General features: G+C 40.3%; 2 protein-coding genes across 13 annotated transcripts in view; one reads left to right on the top strand and one right to left on the bottom strand.

The window, feature by feature from the left end:
• caska (calcium/calmodulin-dependent serine protein kinase a) overlaps positions 1-15,871 on the top strand; it is a 219,882-nt gene that overhangs the window by 117,682 nt on the left and 86,329 nt on the right. The window lies entirely within an intron of this gene.
• LOC127536992 (probable G-protein coupled receptor 82) lies at positions 10,957-15,095 on the bottom strand. Its single transcript, XM_051958416.1, has 3 exons — positions 14,269-15,095; positions 12,542-12,682; positions 10,957-12,444 (listed from the first exon to the last, which is right to left on the bottom strand). Exons 1-3 carry the CDS (start codon positions 15,088-15,090, stop codon positions 12,205-12,207), a joined length of 1,203 nt encoding a protein of 400 aa, XP_051814376.1. The 5' UTR covers positions 15,091-15,095; the 3' UTR covers positions 10,957-12,204.

Below are 15,871 nucleotides of genomic sequence, written 5' to 3'. Positions count from 1 at the left end.
GACGTCAACATGCCCACTTTCTATGGCATTTCCGCTTCTTTTTTACGCTGTGGTGAAACTTCTGGGTGTGCCAGTGTGCTGCAGTGTTTGTGAAATACGCTGCTGTTGGTCACTTCATACATCTACAGTTAATGTTGATTTTGTACTTGAGTGTGTAATTTTTAGTCTTAAATCAGCTGAACATATAACTTCTTCCTTTAGTGTACAGTGCATGGAGTTGCCAATTTCGGTCCTAGAAGGATATTTGTAAGGTTTTGCAGCTGTATTTGAGGCATTAAACAGCCAAACTTTATTTATTTAAATGCTGAAATCTGCTGGTGGGTTTGGAATTTGTGTTATTTATGCCATGAACCATAAAAACCATAAGAAATGCCAGTTTTCAACTTTTTAAAGGTGCACAGACTTATTGAGATGTGTGGTTGCGTTAGCTCAGGTTGCGTGTGACACGCAGCTCAGTCCCTTCACACGCTCTCACACCACACTCCCAACATCACACAGGTAAAAAAAAGAAAAGTTCCACTTTGCTGTTATGGGAATAGGTAAACTTTGGAGAAATCCAGTACGCAGTTTTACTCCAGAGAACGCCAAGTTTGTGAAAATCCGGTCTGCATTTTCGGTCCTACACCGAATCTCACTCTAAGGTCTGGTCAGAAGTTGGCAGCCCTGACGTTATGTACGGATACCAAAACATGTGACCTGAATATGTAGCAGGGGGCGGGAATTGATGGGACTCAGAAACACCCCCACAATTTAATCAGTTGTTCCTTGTATGATTTCCGATAAGTCTGCAGTGGTGGATTTGCAGTAGGATCACAATCATATGATTGTCATCAGGCAGCTGATGTCGTGTTCACTGGTTGTCATGGTTACAATGACGCTGTGCCGCTATCTCACAATGAAACAGAAATCTTTAACAAATCCATGGATCCACACTATAAGCCGCATCACTGCCAAAATCTTATCACTTGATCCTTGTGTCAGTTTTGATCTTCCCTGAAAATTTCATCCAAATCCATTAATCCGTTCTTGAGTAATGTTGCTAACAGACAGACAGAGAAACCAACATTGATCGTCTCTTTACGCTGCGTTCCTTGGCGGAGTAATAATATATCACATGGATAGTAAACAAAGAAACCTCAGATTATCAGTCAGAATTATCTTTAACTTTGTGCATTTTTTTGTCAAATGAATCAGACTCTGAATCCAAGTGTTAGATTAATTATGATATTATCATATGTGTGTAGTATCAGTATTTAGTTTTTTTGACGCCTCTAATTGTTCATGTGTTGTGAAACGCTTCATCTTCACGGATTGGACTCCAGCGGCAGACAAATAAGACTATTAATTATAATGTGCAGTAAAAACAAGTGTAAAATCTGCAGCACTGTTTAATTGGACTCACATGGGGGCGAGATACTACAGCCGGGTCAGATTTGCATATTAAAAGCTGCTTTATAAAGTTACTTTACTGGAGTTCTTAACAGCAGCTGGTATTTTTCTAAACCACTTTGTTTGTTTGCTGCAGCGGCCTCCTGCTTATGTTTCCTGACATTTATGACAAACAGCCGTCGATGCTTAAATAAATGTGCCCGTTTCATTCTTCTTTGGTGTCACTTTTGCAAATCTGATGAGCTCATTTACATGTGGAAAATTGAAAAATTGCAGGGACGCGGCGTTTTGTGCCTCCGACAGCATTTCGCTTCAAGCTGTGCGAGCATCCCCTGATGCCTTCTGCGCTTATTGAAGTCTGATCGTCCACTACAGGCGGCCACTTTGAGGCTCTTTAGTGAAAAACAAACAGAACTGAATGCATTTGTGTGCCTGTTTTTGTGCTCGCACATCTGGTCGCATTCTGGGCTCTTTCCGGTGTCGCTGCAGTGCAAATGCCACGTTCTCCATATGAATAGGTACAAGTGTGACTGATGGGAAGAAGAGTCGTTTCCCTTTTGAGAACTGGGATATCAGCTGTTTTTACAAGGTAAAACGGCCCCGGTCCGCTCGGGCCTTTGTGATCTGCTCAGAGGACTATTAGCAGTGCCGTTAGTGCTGTTTGTGTGATGAAGGGAGCTGCATGGTGAAGCTAATAGCCTCTTTAACGGCATCCAATGGGCCTTGAGGTGTCGACCATGAAATTCTGTCATCGAGGTTTCACAGTCGCACACGAACACGCCAACAAACGACTCCTTTCCGTGCCTGAGTGTCGTCACATTTTTGCCAGATTGTTGTTTTGAATTCCTGCCCTCAGTAGCAGGCTGGGGAATTAGCCCGGACTGAAAAGCAACGCTGATTTCATAAAAACTACTTATCCGTTGAATTTCTGCCACCAGTCAGCTTGATGAAGACAGTCTGAGGGCCAACACTCAGAACAGAGGTCGGAGTTGGTGTAGATTGAGAGTAACAAATGCTTCAGTAGTGCTTATGTGCCGCTCATGTCTCAGTTTTAATGCGAATTTCCATCTTTTCAGTCGCATTTTACAGTTGTCAGTCTCACATTCATCTGAGAGAAGCGATCTGATGCTATTTTAATCAATGCAGCTGTCTACTCTGGTGCTGTTTTAATCTGTTTTATGCACATGACTGCAGTGATTGTTCAGTTGTGATAAAACTCTGGTGACCGACAGCTCAGTGATGTGAGTGAATCTAGTGTAGCTGCTACTTTGCTAATATGCAGCTCATGCGTCTCCTTTTGTGCAGACTTTGTTAAAGTGGCAGATTTCTGTCATTCAGATACTGGTCACTTTCACTTTAGACATTGCCAGATATGTGTCTTTACATGGCAGATTGGACAGTGCATCATGTCTAATGCTAAATGCTACGCTAACATGCAAAAGACCAATCTAAACGGATAGCAGCTTATCAAGTGTAACAGTCTAGATTGGTTTTGATTTCCTGAACGCTCATATGAATCCTGCTGATGTCTGATGCTGCATGTATTTCATAAACTCGTAGGAAAGACTCCTAAACAGCTGGAAGCAACAAGCTACATTTCAGCTGTTGTAAGTCAAAACCTAGATTACATTCATTGTCATGAGTCTCATTAGTCTGACCTGTTAGGGACATTTCAGTTGGTCATACATGTAAACTCGTGGGTCAAAGCGAAAGGGAACAGTGTTTTATGATTTGAAACTTTCACACCAATATCAGTGCTAAAATGTGAAAAGAAGTCTTCCCTAAATTACTTCACACATCTTAAAATGCATCACTTATGCTCGGAAGTGTTGAAAGTGTGTTGTTGCAACATTCGACCCAGCAAGATAGCCATCACGAATTTTAGGGGCAAGCGAGCGGATTGCTGATTGAGACGTGAAGTCCACACTTTCAGATGCTGCCAGATTAGTGTAGAGGACTACGTTTGGAGGAAGTCATGGTGTTACTCTGGGTGTTACAACTCACAGCGCATGAAAATGTGAGAAATGAGAAATGTAGCATTGTTACCCTCCTCTGTTTCTTCTTGCACTTTGACACTTTTATACCAAATACACTACCGTTCAAAAGTTTGGGGCCGCTTAGAAATGTCCTTATTTTTGAAAGAAAAACAGTTTTATTCAATGAAGATAACATTTAATGAATGTTGAATCCAGTCTAGACATTGTTAATGTGGTATTCTAGCTGGAACGGCTGATTTTTAATGGAATATCTCCATAGGGGTACAGAGGAACATTTCCAGCAACCATCACTCCTGTGTTCTAATGCTACATTGTGTTAGCTTATTGTGTTGAAAGGCTAACTGATGATTAGAAAACCCTTGTGCAGTTATGTTAGCACATGAATGAAAGTGTGAGTTTTCATGGAGGACGTGAAATTGTCTGGATGACCCCAAACTTTTGAACACTTACACCAAACAGTAGCGCATTCATCTGCTCTGCTGTAAGAGGTGTGTGTCAGAACAACCCTCACATGACAAGATAAAGAACGGATCCTGCATGTTATCCGAAGAATAGTTTATTGATGAACTGATAACTTTAGAGAGGCTCTGGGCTCTTTGTGAGCTGGAGCGACATTAACAGCTTCACACCTCCTGAACGTGCCGGCAGCGGAGCTCTTTGGAGTCTGTTTTGCCTGAACAAACAAAAGCAATAATCAGTCACTGTGTGCGTCTCTGACAACCGCAGGAACGAATGCTGTCTCTGGGGAAGCTCCTGCCTGCCTCACCAACAGATACTTTCACATGTAAACACATGCGAGTATCAGGTTTAAGTGCTAGTCTCTGTTGCAGGCCGCTGGCAACTGTAATGAAGCCGAGCAACCAGAAGAATGATGTGAGGAACGATCATTCGGCGAATACATGCAGCATTAATTGGGCTAAGCAATTGTTAAGAATCGCTGATGCTAACACACAGTAATTATGCAGAGGTGCACGAAAGAGTGATAGCAACCCACAACCACAACAAACAAACACCCCCAGCATGCTACTGGCCATCTCTTCAGGCGATAATGAACCTTTCTCTCAGTTTAATTAATGACATTCAGCTGGTTAAGTTTCCCCATGGGTCTTTCTATACTTAAAAACCACACCTTATACCAAGGAAGTTATTGAGATGTTGTTTTGTGAAGTCTTATGTGGTTAACGGGAAAACTGGAATCTTGTAATAAGAAGTTTGAGGTTAGATATGAGTGCAGACGGAACGTTTCTCCCTTACTTTGCTAAATTCTACATTTGAACAGTCACTAAGCTGCTCCAATCAGCGTCCGGCTGTTGTAATTTCGCAGAGAAACGCTCTGACTTGATAGAAACGCTCTTTTTGTTTGCCTTAGACCTCTGCAGTGGGTTTCTGTGAGTCAGGATGAGCTCCAGATCTGATTGGATGGATGCAGGGTTGATGGGAAACTGCAGAAACTGGTGGCAGAAAAATGCTGATCTCCTCACCTGCAGATGTTTGTAGAGGCAACACTGGTTAAGAAACTGAACATTAATCACAGATCAGATGATAAGGGGGCACTGGCTTTGATATAAGAACTGATGCTTGGCTACAACTACAACTGCATCACTTATTGCTTTCATATCTATATCAATGTATCTAAATGCACTTTTCACCACAGTTAAGTCATTTAGTTTGTTAAAAATCAACATTTCTAACCCACTTGTTCGACCGCTATTGTTACGTTGTTTGTTGAGCTGATGTATGTGACTTTACTGCAAAATGTTTGCAACAAATACATGATGATGCATGAAAAAAGCAATAGAATAGACACTATTTTGGTCAAAATATATCGTCTTGTCTGGTTAAGAATAGCTGTAATGTAACTCACTGGCTTAAAAAAGAGGAACATTTCTTGATTTCTGACGATATCACACTCATAAATATGAATAGATGTTAATTGTTTCTTATTTTCGTAGCACATAATGTAATACTGTGTAGAAGACGGTAATTATACGTGTAATCTCTCCATTCAAACAGAATATGTGAACCATTATTTAGTCATCAAATATGAGAACATCCTCACTTGTATTCAGACCATCACAGTTCACTTTGTCTCCAGAGACACAAAGATAACAACTTTATTAGACTAGTACCCTTCGAAAACAAAGTTCCAAAGTGCTTTAGAATAAAACAAATGAAAACAAAATGATGGAGCATGGAATATAAACAAGATAAAATAGTCAGATCCAGTCAGCATTTTATAGACAGCACATATAAGACAACATTCAAAGCATTTTCCAATTAAAAAGTTATGATTGGCGTTAAAAAACGTAACCTAGCACGGGTAGATATTATAGTTCAGACCCTGTAGTGTTGTTTATGGTACGATTTTACCTGAGTCATTTACACTGATGGATCAAAACCTGCCAAAATGACATAAAGTACTTCTTTCCTGATTATAATACATATTAAAGCTACAGATTTTTACAATTATGGAGAAGATTTTAATATAAAACTATAGCTAAGACCTGAAAGTGTAATAAACTAAGACTCTACAGGTTTATTTATGGTGGACATTATAGATTCAGCCCTACAAAAACATACATACATACACTTAATAACCCATACAATCCAAAGATTCCTGGACCTCCAACGAGCAGGAGCAGGCTTTGTTTATATAATTTATTACTACTTCATGTGGATTATTGTGTGTTTTGTTGTCATATATAGTATTTCTAGTAATTCTTGTACTGGTAGGGAAATTCTCCACTTTAATTCCCACCTGTGGTCGCCATCTTTCTCAGCTCGGCTGCCTGCATGTTCCTGTAATTGTCTCACGGTGTAAACATGGCGTCTTTGTCCATCTAGTTTTGACAGCACTGGAAGTCATAGTGGTGAATTTTAACACCCAAGAATAGTCAGTATTCTTTACTTTTTACTTGCTTTGTTTTGATGTTTCAAACCCCGACTTTGTTGTTTCCATCTCATGCCACCAAACCAGCACTGAGACTTTTCTTTAGTTCCTGCAGAAGTGGCTCATGTCTCAGCTCAGCACATGGCTTGTTATCATCCTGTCCTCTTCCAGCCACCCTCCTCTCTCAGTGTGAATTCCTTCTCTGCTGGCTGCATTTCTTTACCAGTGCTGTGTGTTTTTCTGGCCTCTATGGGTGAGTTTCAGGGGGAAGCACACTGGAGAATATGTGATACTCTCTGCCTGAAAATCCGCCCAGGACCCCTAGAGGGACTCACATCTGCAGGGGCCGCACTTCACAGAACATTGTTTTCCTGAAAACTCTCCAAGTACACTCTCACACACCTCCAGCACAAACACCAGTGCACACTCTGCAATCTCTCACTCACAATTACGGAGCAAGGTTTTTGACACACAGATATGAAATATTTATGCCTTGTTGTGGCAAATGAGGGACGCTCGATAAACATTTCCTTGTATACTTGAAAATTACATCATTTTTTTTGTATGTCACAGTACAAATCCAGATGAAAAGATGGCACGATGAAAAAGAAATGAGTGAGAAACAAAGGACCTGGGATACAATCTGAAATGCATCTTAACCCTCTGAACCCCAAAAATCCACCACCAGCGGCTTTGAAAGTCATGTTAACCTTTAGAAAATCTGCAAAATTACACCATTTATCAGAGCCAGAAACTGTAAAAACAGAGAAAATCACTGGACTTTCACTTTTCCAAAGACCATTTACCAGAGTGCATGTGGAAAATTAAACAAATTTAAGCCTTAAATCCTAATATTGAATCAAAATCACCTTATTCTTCATGTCTTGTTGAAAAAATCAGCCAAAACCAAACCATTTTGCAACAGCAGAGCAGATAAATGCTTCCCTTTAGTGCATATAGGTACCAGATGTGGTTCTTAGAGTATATTTGTTAAGGTTTTGTTGCTCTGTTTAAGGAGATAAACAGCCAAACTTCATTTATCTGAAGCTCAAAACTCACTAGTGGGCTTGAAACATATGTTGTTTTCTTTTTTTCTTTTTTAAAAAAAAAGACAAAATTACACCATTTATCAGAGCCCAGTACTGTAAAAACACAGAAAATCATTGGAGTTTCACTTTTCCAACAACCATTTACCAGGGTACATGCGGAAAATTATCAAATTTAAGCCTAAAATCTTGATCATTTTTCAAAATCACTTTTTATTCAACATGTTTCATTGGAAAAATTTGCCAAAGCCAAACCATTTTGCAACAGCAGAGCTTATAGTGCATACAGGTACCAAATGTGTGTGTTTTTCTTAAGGTTTTATTGCTCTTTATAAAGAGCTAAACAGCAAATTTCTTTTCTCTGAACCCCAAAACTCACTGGTGGCTTGGAAACATGTTAGCTTTAAAAGAAAAAAAAAAAACAGCAAAATTCCACCATTTATCAGAGCCAGAAGCTGTAAAATACGAAGAATCTTTGAACTAGTCATCCAATAACATGCGGTTCTATCAGAATAATTAACCAAATCCAAGCTTAAGATCATCACATTTTGTTAGAATCACTTTATTCTGCATGTCTCATTTAAAAATAGCAGAAAAAGAGGTACTGTTTGCACAAGATAACAACATTTCAGGGACTTCTCAGCTGAACTGCAGGCAGTGTTTCCACAGAGCAGAGAGGAGACGACACGAGAGGTTGAGGGTAAAATTAAACGTAGTGGATCAATAGAATAAATGCAGCATGGCTCGGAAACAGTAAATAGAGGAGCAACTTGCTGAAGATACACTCACCATGGTGAAACATCTTTCTAGAGTGGAAGTGCAGAGTAGAGTGAAAAACACTGGGTTTGTGGAGGCTGTAAAAATATAAGCAGTAAAATATTTATAGTATGTAGAGCCACTATTTTTTCTTCAGTATTGGTAATACCTGAACTAAATAATTGAAGACATTCGATTTTCATTTTGTAGGATTTATGTCAAAAGCTGCACAGGATGAATTTCTGAGTTCTCTCTGCTTCTAGTCATGGTTGTTCTGTTTCCATTGAGGTTCAGGACTTGATATTTTAGTGAAAAATGAGCCCACAGTGAGTAAAAATGAGACACGCGTTCACGGGGTAAACCAACAGAATTATTGCTCTTACTTGAGTTGATTTTTAGAGAAAAATCATTGCTTTTACTATTACTTTTAGTTGCGTATGGGGATACTTTTATTTTTTGAATCTATTTAATGCAGTCATGTTCCTTCTTTAAAGATGCTGCTGCTCTGCTATCCTGCTGCACATTCTGGGTAAACACTGTAGAGGTACATCCAAGGCATTTAAATGCAGGAAGGGTTTATTTTTGTGGAACAGCTTCTAAATGTATGTTTATAGGGTCTTAACCAGCAACCGTAGAGGCACTTGTGCCTGCTGATCACACATCTGTCGGTGTTTGTGACGTTTCTGTCTCTGCCTCAGGTCTCTGTTCTCCTGCAGAATAATGGTTGAAACCACATCAGGTGATTCACACGCAAAGGAGAGCCGTGGCCTCGCTGTTCCCCTTTCATCGCTCTCTCAGTTTAGCTTTTAAACAGCGCTAGCAGTTAATATTAGGACAACAGCTCTTCTCAGAAACGCTGGTGTGAGGTCGGGGAAACAGAGAACTGTCACTAAACTGGCTGCGTCTTGTGCACACGAGCCTTTTAATGCTGATTAGTTCAATGCCCAAACGATAAACATGTTTAAATGAACTTGCACTTCTGCCCTGAGGTGTACTATGAGTATCTGTGCAGCTCTGCGCAGGTGTGAACTTCTGATTGTCAAAGTAGCCTGAAGGAAGTCAGAAAAAGGTAGAAAGTAGATTACACCTGCAAACAAACAGGCTTTTATTTGATGGAAGTTAGGGTTCAAACCTGGAAATACCAACGTTTAAAGAATCACTGACACTCGTATTTACTTGATATAACAGGCGTAGTCCACACATATTAGATTTTCTCATTTATTTATTAAGTCAAAACATAATACACACGTGGACAAAATTGTTGGTACCCCTCAGTTAAAGAAGGAAAAACCCACAATTCTCACTGAAATCACTTGAAACTCCCAAAAGTAACAATAAATAAAAATTTATTGAAAATTAAATAATCAAAAACAGCCATTACTTTTGAATTGTTGATTAACATAATTATTTTAAAAAACAAACTAATGAAACAGGCCTGGACAAAAATGATGGTACCTCTATAAAAGATTGAAAACTATTTGACCAGAGTGACATGATTAACTCAGGTGTGTCATTTAATTGACATCACAGGTGTTTCCAAACTCATAATCAGTCAGTCTGCCTATTTAAAGGGAGACAAGTAGTTCCCTGCTGTTTGGTGAAAAGGTGTGTACCACACTGAACATGGACAACAGAAAGCGAAGGAGAGAATTGTCCCAGGACATCCGAAAAAAAAATGATAGACAAACATCTTAAAGGTAAAGGCTATAAGACCATCTCTAAACAGCTTGAAGTTCCTGTGACAACAGTGGCTCATATTATTCAGAAGTTCAAGACCCACGGGACAGTAGCCAACCTCCCTGGACGTGGCCGCAAGAGGAAAATTGATGACAAATTGAAGAGACGGATCGTTGGAATTGTATCCAAAGAGCCCAGAGCAACCTCCAAAGAAATTAAAGGTGAACTCCAAGGCCAAGGTACATCAGTGTCAGATCGCACCATTCGTCATTGTTTGAGCCAAAGTGGACTTCATGGGAGACGACCAAGGAGGACACCACTGCTGAAAAAAACTCATAAAAAAGCCAGACTGGAATTTGCAAAAATGCATGTTGACAAGCCACAAAGCTTCTGGGAGAATGTCCTTTGGACAGATGAGACCAAACTGGAGCTTTTTGGTAAGGCACATCAACTCTATGTTCATAGACTCAAAAACCAAGCATACGAAGAAAAGAACACTGTCCCTACGGTGAAACATGGAGGAGGCTCAGTAATGTTTTGGGGCTGCTTTGCTGCATCTGGCACAGGGTGTCTTGAAAGTGTGCAAGGTACGATGAAATCTGAAGACTATCAAGGCATTCTGGAGAGAAATGTGCTGCCTAGTGTCAGAAAGCTTGGTCTCAGTCGCAGGTCATGGGTCTTCCAACAGGACAACGATCCAAAACACACAGCCAAAAACACCCAAGAATGGCTGAGAGAAAAGCGTTGGACTATTCTAAAGTGGCCTTCTATGAGCCCAGATCTGAATCCCATTGAACATATGTGGAAGGAGCTGAAACATGCCATTTGGAGAAGACACCCATCAAACCTGAGACAACTGGAGCTGTTTGCTCATGAGGAGTGGGCCAAAATACCTGTTGACAGCTGCAGAACGCTCATTGACAAATACAGAAATCGTTTAATTGCAGTGATTGCCTCAAAAGGTTGTGCAACAAAATATTAAGTTATGGGTACCATCATTTTTGTCCAGCCCTATTTCATTAGTTTGTTTTTTTAAATAATTATGTTAACCAACAATTCAAAAGTGATGGCTGATTTTGATTATTTAATTTTCAATACATTTTTATTTATTGTTACTTTTGTGAGTTTCAAGTGATTTCAGTGAAAATTGTGGGTTTTTCCTTCTTTAACTGAGGGGTACCAACAATTTTGTCCACGTGTATATATTGCACAACAAACAAAGCAAATAATTGCACTGTAATATCCACATGGGAACTCTGGGATCCCTCTGGAGAAATACGAAGCAGATGATGATAATTAGGAAGTAATAATGTGACATTTTACACAAATGGACTGTTACTTTTATTTGCAAGTGCATATTCAATGTGTTACCTGAGGAGATCAAGAGTAACAGTAGTATGCCTGTATTATTTATTTATTTACTTCTTAACCCTCTGAATGGTTTCTGGAAGATTGACACATTTTTCTCACTGTGGATTCATTTTTCACTGAAATATAAAGTCCTGCACGTCTATGGAAATGGAGAAACCATTAATTAATTAGAAGAAGAGAGAACTCAGAACTGTTTTCTGTACAGTTCTCATTTTTAAAAAATCGTGAAAAAAGAGACAACAAAAGTTGAATTTCTCTTATAAAAGCTTCTGTGCTTTTCTCCTGTCTGCTCTGTGTAAACACTGCCTGCAGCTCATCCGAAAAGTATCCGAATATTTGTCATGTGTCTGCTGTTCACATGATAGTCGCTCATGACTTTACGGCTGCAGAAAGAAACACAGAGTTTTTTAGTTTTTTACAGAGTTTGGTTAGAGCAAATGGTTTATTTTTGGCAGAATTTAAATGAGATGTAAAATAATCGGATTTCACTGAAATATCGCAATTTTTAGCCTAAATTTGGTCAATTTTCTAAACCGATAGGTACGTCACAGTTTGATACTTCAAGAACCTTTAGATAGTTTAAATTCTGGCAATCTGTTCTGTTTTTATAGTTCTTAGCTCTGATGAATCTTGTAATTTTGTCAATATATATACAGTTTTAAAGATACTGTGTCTCAAACCCATCAGTGAGTTTTCAGTTCAATTCAATTTTATTTATATTCAGGTCAAATTCTTTCAAGACGCTTTGCGGTAGTGGTGTGCGATACCAAGTAAATAGAGGGTCGGTATCACCGATATCAATACCAACGCTGGTATCGATATTATCAATATTTGGATCGATCCGCCCACCTCTACTTTACAGAACCCATAAGGCTGAACCCCCAGAGGGAGCCCTAAGGCCAGTAAAAACTCCCTTATAACGGGAAGAAACCTTGAGCAGTTTCTTGTGACTCGAATATTGTCTTTTTCCATGGATACTTGAATACTTTAACTCCGGCATTTGTAATTGCGATAAGTGATTGTTGCAGTACATTAACTTCAGTGCACACATTACAGAGTTCTTTCAACAGAAAATCAGCTACAAAACAGTTTGACTTAATTCCGCAGTAGCCGTCACCACGTTTTCCTCCCCCAGCTGTTCAACCTTCTGATTGGTGCTTTCTTTAGTCGTCCAGAACATTTGTCTCTGTTCGCCGATGCTCTTGTTGCACCGCAAAAGTTTGAGGGTTCGATGACGGAAAGTTCTGTCCAAAATGAAGTACATCACCGGGTCGGTCGAGGCTCTGAGCGCGGCCAGAAGGAACAGGCAGTTCTTCAGCTACAGAGAGAGCAGAGAGAAACTCATCATGGCAGCTGCTATAAATCCTCAGAGCAGTGAGGGATCATTTTATTCACATTAAGACCAAATTAGTCACCTCGACGAAGATGGAGAGCGGGTGACAGCCGCTGTAGGTGTCGGTGCCTGGGGATGGCGCCAGCTGAAGTTGATCATGAGCCAAAGAGATGAAGATGGGTTTGAAGATGTGGTACGGCAGCAGGCAAACAGAAAGAACGACCTGTGGGGAGACGGTTAGAAAACAGTCCTCTGAAACAGAAGTAAAATAAAGCTGACTGTACCAATTTATGTTTAACTCAAGAGGCAGGAATTAACCCTCTGAACCCTACGCAGCAGTTTCTGTGGGCTTTTTGTTTGCTTCTGTCATATTTTTTGCTCACTGTGAACTCGGATTTTCCTAGAATGTAAAGTCCTGCACCTCTGTGGAAACAGCACACCCAAAACTAGAAGGAGAGGAAACTCAAAGGTCTTTTTGCAGTGAAAAGTTATAATGCCATGAATCATAGAAAAAACTGAAAAATTTAATTTCTTTGATTATCTGCTTTTCAGAAATTGAAAAATCTTGCAATCAACAGGTTCAACAGTTTTCCCAAAGGTGTCACCAGTACTGGAATAACAAAAGTGACTCTACAAGCTACAGATATTTTATTATTTGCACCTATAGTTGCTACTAGTCTACAGTTCTGCAATTTCATTGAGCTTTTATCCAAAGCGACGTACATCTGAGAGTAGATACAACACAAGCAAGGATCTATTGAAGAGAAAACAACCTGGATAATAAGAGCAATAAAACAATTTCAAGGGTGAGAAACAGGACTGTGGTGCATACAGGCAGAGCAGGAGGTAATAGGAATGATTTTGTTTTATGTATTTTTTAGTCTACTTGTTCAGTTTATCAGGTGGCTGTCAGTCAGAACAGAGTCTTTCATGACTTCATGGTTGTGCTCAGGAGCGAAAAATGTTTTAGTTTTTTATAAAATCTGGTAAATGAAAACAGTTAATGTTTGGCAAATCTTTCAATTGGACCTGTAGAATTAATACAGTGATTTTGATGAAGCATCAGAATGTTAAGCTTGGACTTTTCAACAGAATGGCACATCACAGATGAGTTAAGAACCATCTGAAAGTTAAAATGTTTGTTTTTTCAGATGTTATACTTTTCAAAACAGTCATGGATCCATCCACATATATTCACTTAGAGGAACTTTATGGAGACACTAGAACAGCCTGGATTGGAGCTTTTAGACTTTCTGCCATCTTCAGGTCCAGTAATTAAACTGCTGGATGAATTCATTCTGATCTGATCAAACTATTTTGTCTGTTCTCTCCACATTTCATGTCTGGAGTTTTATTTCTGGAGATGCTGGACAAAGATTTTGTACAATTTCTGAGTCATTCTGGACAATTGTTGTCATTTTTGGTGATGTGACGTCAAAAACTAACTTCTCAAACTGGTTTCTGGCTCAGATGTATTTGAAGGTAACATGAAAATTCTCAGGTCTGAAATCTTGAAATTCTCAAAATTCAGCCAAATATTTCATAGTTTTGGGTCCCAGATAACAAATAAGTAACTCTAAACTAGATCTGATTAGGAAATGGTAAAAGACATTTTGAAATAATTCAGACTCATGATGAATGTGTCTTGCAAACAGAGCTTTAACTGTAAGTTGTACATTTTTAATCAGGTGATGAGTTTTCTTGCTTGTGTTTTATTTACTCTCAGATGTACGTCACTTTAGAAAAAAAATCTGCTCATTGAAATTGCAGAACAATAGAAATGAAAAACCTAATTGAACTCCCAGCCACCTGGATGACCACGATGTTTCGCAGCACTCTGCTCAGCAGGCTCTTGGAGGTGGTGATGTGAGCGTCACGACGTGAGCGTCTGATGTGCTTCAGCACCATCATGTAGGACAGAAGCACCAGCAGGTAGACCACAAAGAATATGGTGATAACCAGCACCGACAGAGTCCCAGACACGCTGCCTCCCAGCTCCACCGCTGGGCTGTAGCAAACCTCCTCACGTCCTCCTTCCTCATGGTCACCGCTCATCGCCTCATACACCGAGTAGTAGACCGTCACCGGCACGACGCCGCCAACCGACACCACCCACACCGTCACACACACGGCGTTAGCGAAGGAGACCTTAGTGAGGCGAGAGAAGAAGCAGTGAGGCAGCAGGGTGGTGAAGGCGCTGGGTCTGGAGGCGTGGGTGTTCTTGATGAGGGCTGCGAAGCGACTGAGGGCCACCCAGGTGAGGATCATGAGGCTGATGTAGATGTTGATGTGCAGCACCGGGGTGATGCCGTGCAGGACGAGCTGACACGGGACGCCGCTCAGCTTCCAGACCTGTCCTAGGGCGTAGTAGGCTGCCAGGAAGGGCGTGGCGATGGACAGCAACAGGTTGGAAATGCTCAGGTGGGACAGATAAACGTGGGTGGGGGAGATGGTGGGGATGCAGCGCAGGAAAACCCACAAAGACAGACCGTTTCCCGGGAGAGCGGTGATGAAGAGGAGGGTGTAGATGGAGGGGAGGAAGAAGAGAGTAGCAGCGGTGGGGCAGAGGGGGTAATCAGAGGAGGGGGAGGAAGCATTAGCTGGTGACAGTGTGTGCAGGGCATCCTCCATTTGATCTGCAAGAGCACAGAAGATAGTTAACCCTCTGATCCCCAAACAGTTTGTCACGGTTTTCCTCACTGTGGGCTCATTTTTTAACTGCAGTTAAAGTCCTGCACTGCTACCGGAACAACAGAAGAAGGAGCGAGACCAAATCAGACCAAAAGTAGAATTTTCTTGATTATTTATTGTACAAAAATTAAAGAACAGAATCATGATACACAGTCATTTTCCAGCTTCTCACAGTGGCTTCACGTTGCTGCAGATACAGTCGAGTTCACAATTATTCAAACTCCTGGCAAATTGTGGCTTAAAGTTATTTTTAAATGTCAGTTAAAGCTGAGAAATCATTTTGTCCACAGTGATGCCTCTTGTACGTCATCTCATTATCCTTTGGGAAGCACCTGTCATTTCTAATCAAAAACAAACTTGCTGGTTGAATAAAAGTAACTTTAAGTCCAAATTTGCTCGGGGTATGAATAATTTCAGGCTTGACTGCAGCAACCCTGCTATCACAACCGCAGTTATTTTATTGATCCACTGTGTTTTATTTTCCTCTTCGTCTTTCTTGTGTCTCGTCTGTTCTCTGTGGAAACACTGCCTGCAGTTCAGCCGAAAACTGTCTGAATTTTTGCCTCATGACTGTTGGATGTTGTTTAGCCAATCAGGGTTTCTTACGGAGGAGCAGAGGATTTTTGCTTTTCACAGAATCTGGTCAATCTGAAAGGTTTTTTTTTTTGTGTGTGTGTGTGTGTGTGTGTGATTTAAAAAAACAAACATGTAGAATAAAGTG

Source organism: Acanthochromis polyacanthus, chromosome 14 (genome assembly GCF_021347895.1).
Source record: "Acanthochromis polyacanthus isolate Apoly-LR-REF ecotype Palm Island chromosome 14, KAUST_Apoly_ChrSc, whole genome shotgun sequence".
In the NCBI taxonomy this organism is placed as follows: domain Eukaryota; kingdom Metazoa; phylum Chordata; class Actinopteri; family Pomacentridae; genus Acanthochromis; species Acanthochromis polyacanthus.
The sequence above is the reverse complement of the archived record's forward strand: the minus strand, read 5'-3'. Positions and strand labels throughout refer to the sequence as shown.

Excerpts from the sequence above, each read along its gene's own strand:
- LOC127536992 (XM_051958416.1), bottom strand. The coding sequence starts at position 15,090 with ATGGAGGATGCCCTGCACACACTGTCACCAGCTAATGCTTCCTCCCCC. Across the intron at positions 12,683-14,268 it reads GAAACATCGTGGTCATCCAG|GTCGTTCTTTCTGTTTGCCT; the intron begins GTGGCTGGGAGT and ends GTCTCCCCACAG. Across the intron at positions 12,445-12,541 it reads CGCTCTCCATCTTCGTCGAG|CTGAAGAACTGCCTGTTCCT; the intron begins GTGACTAATTTG and ends CTCTCTCTGTAG.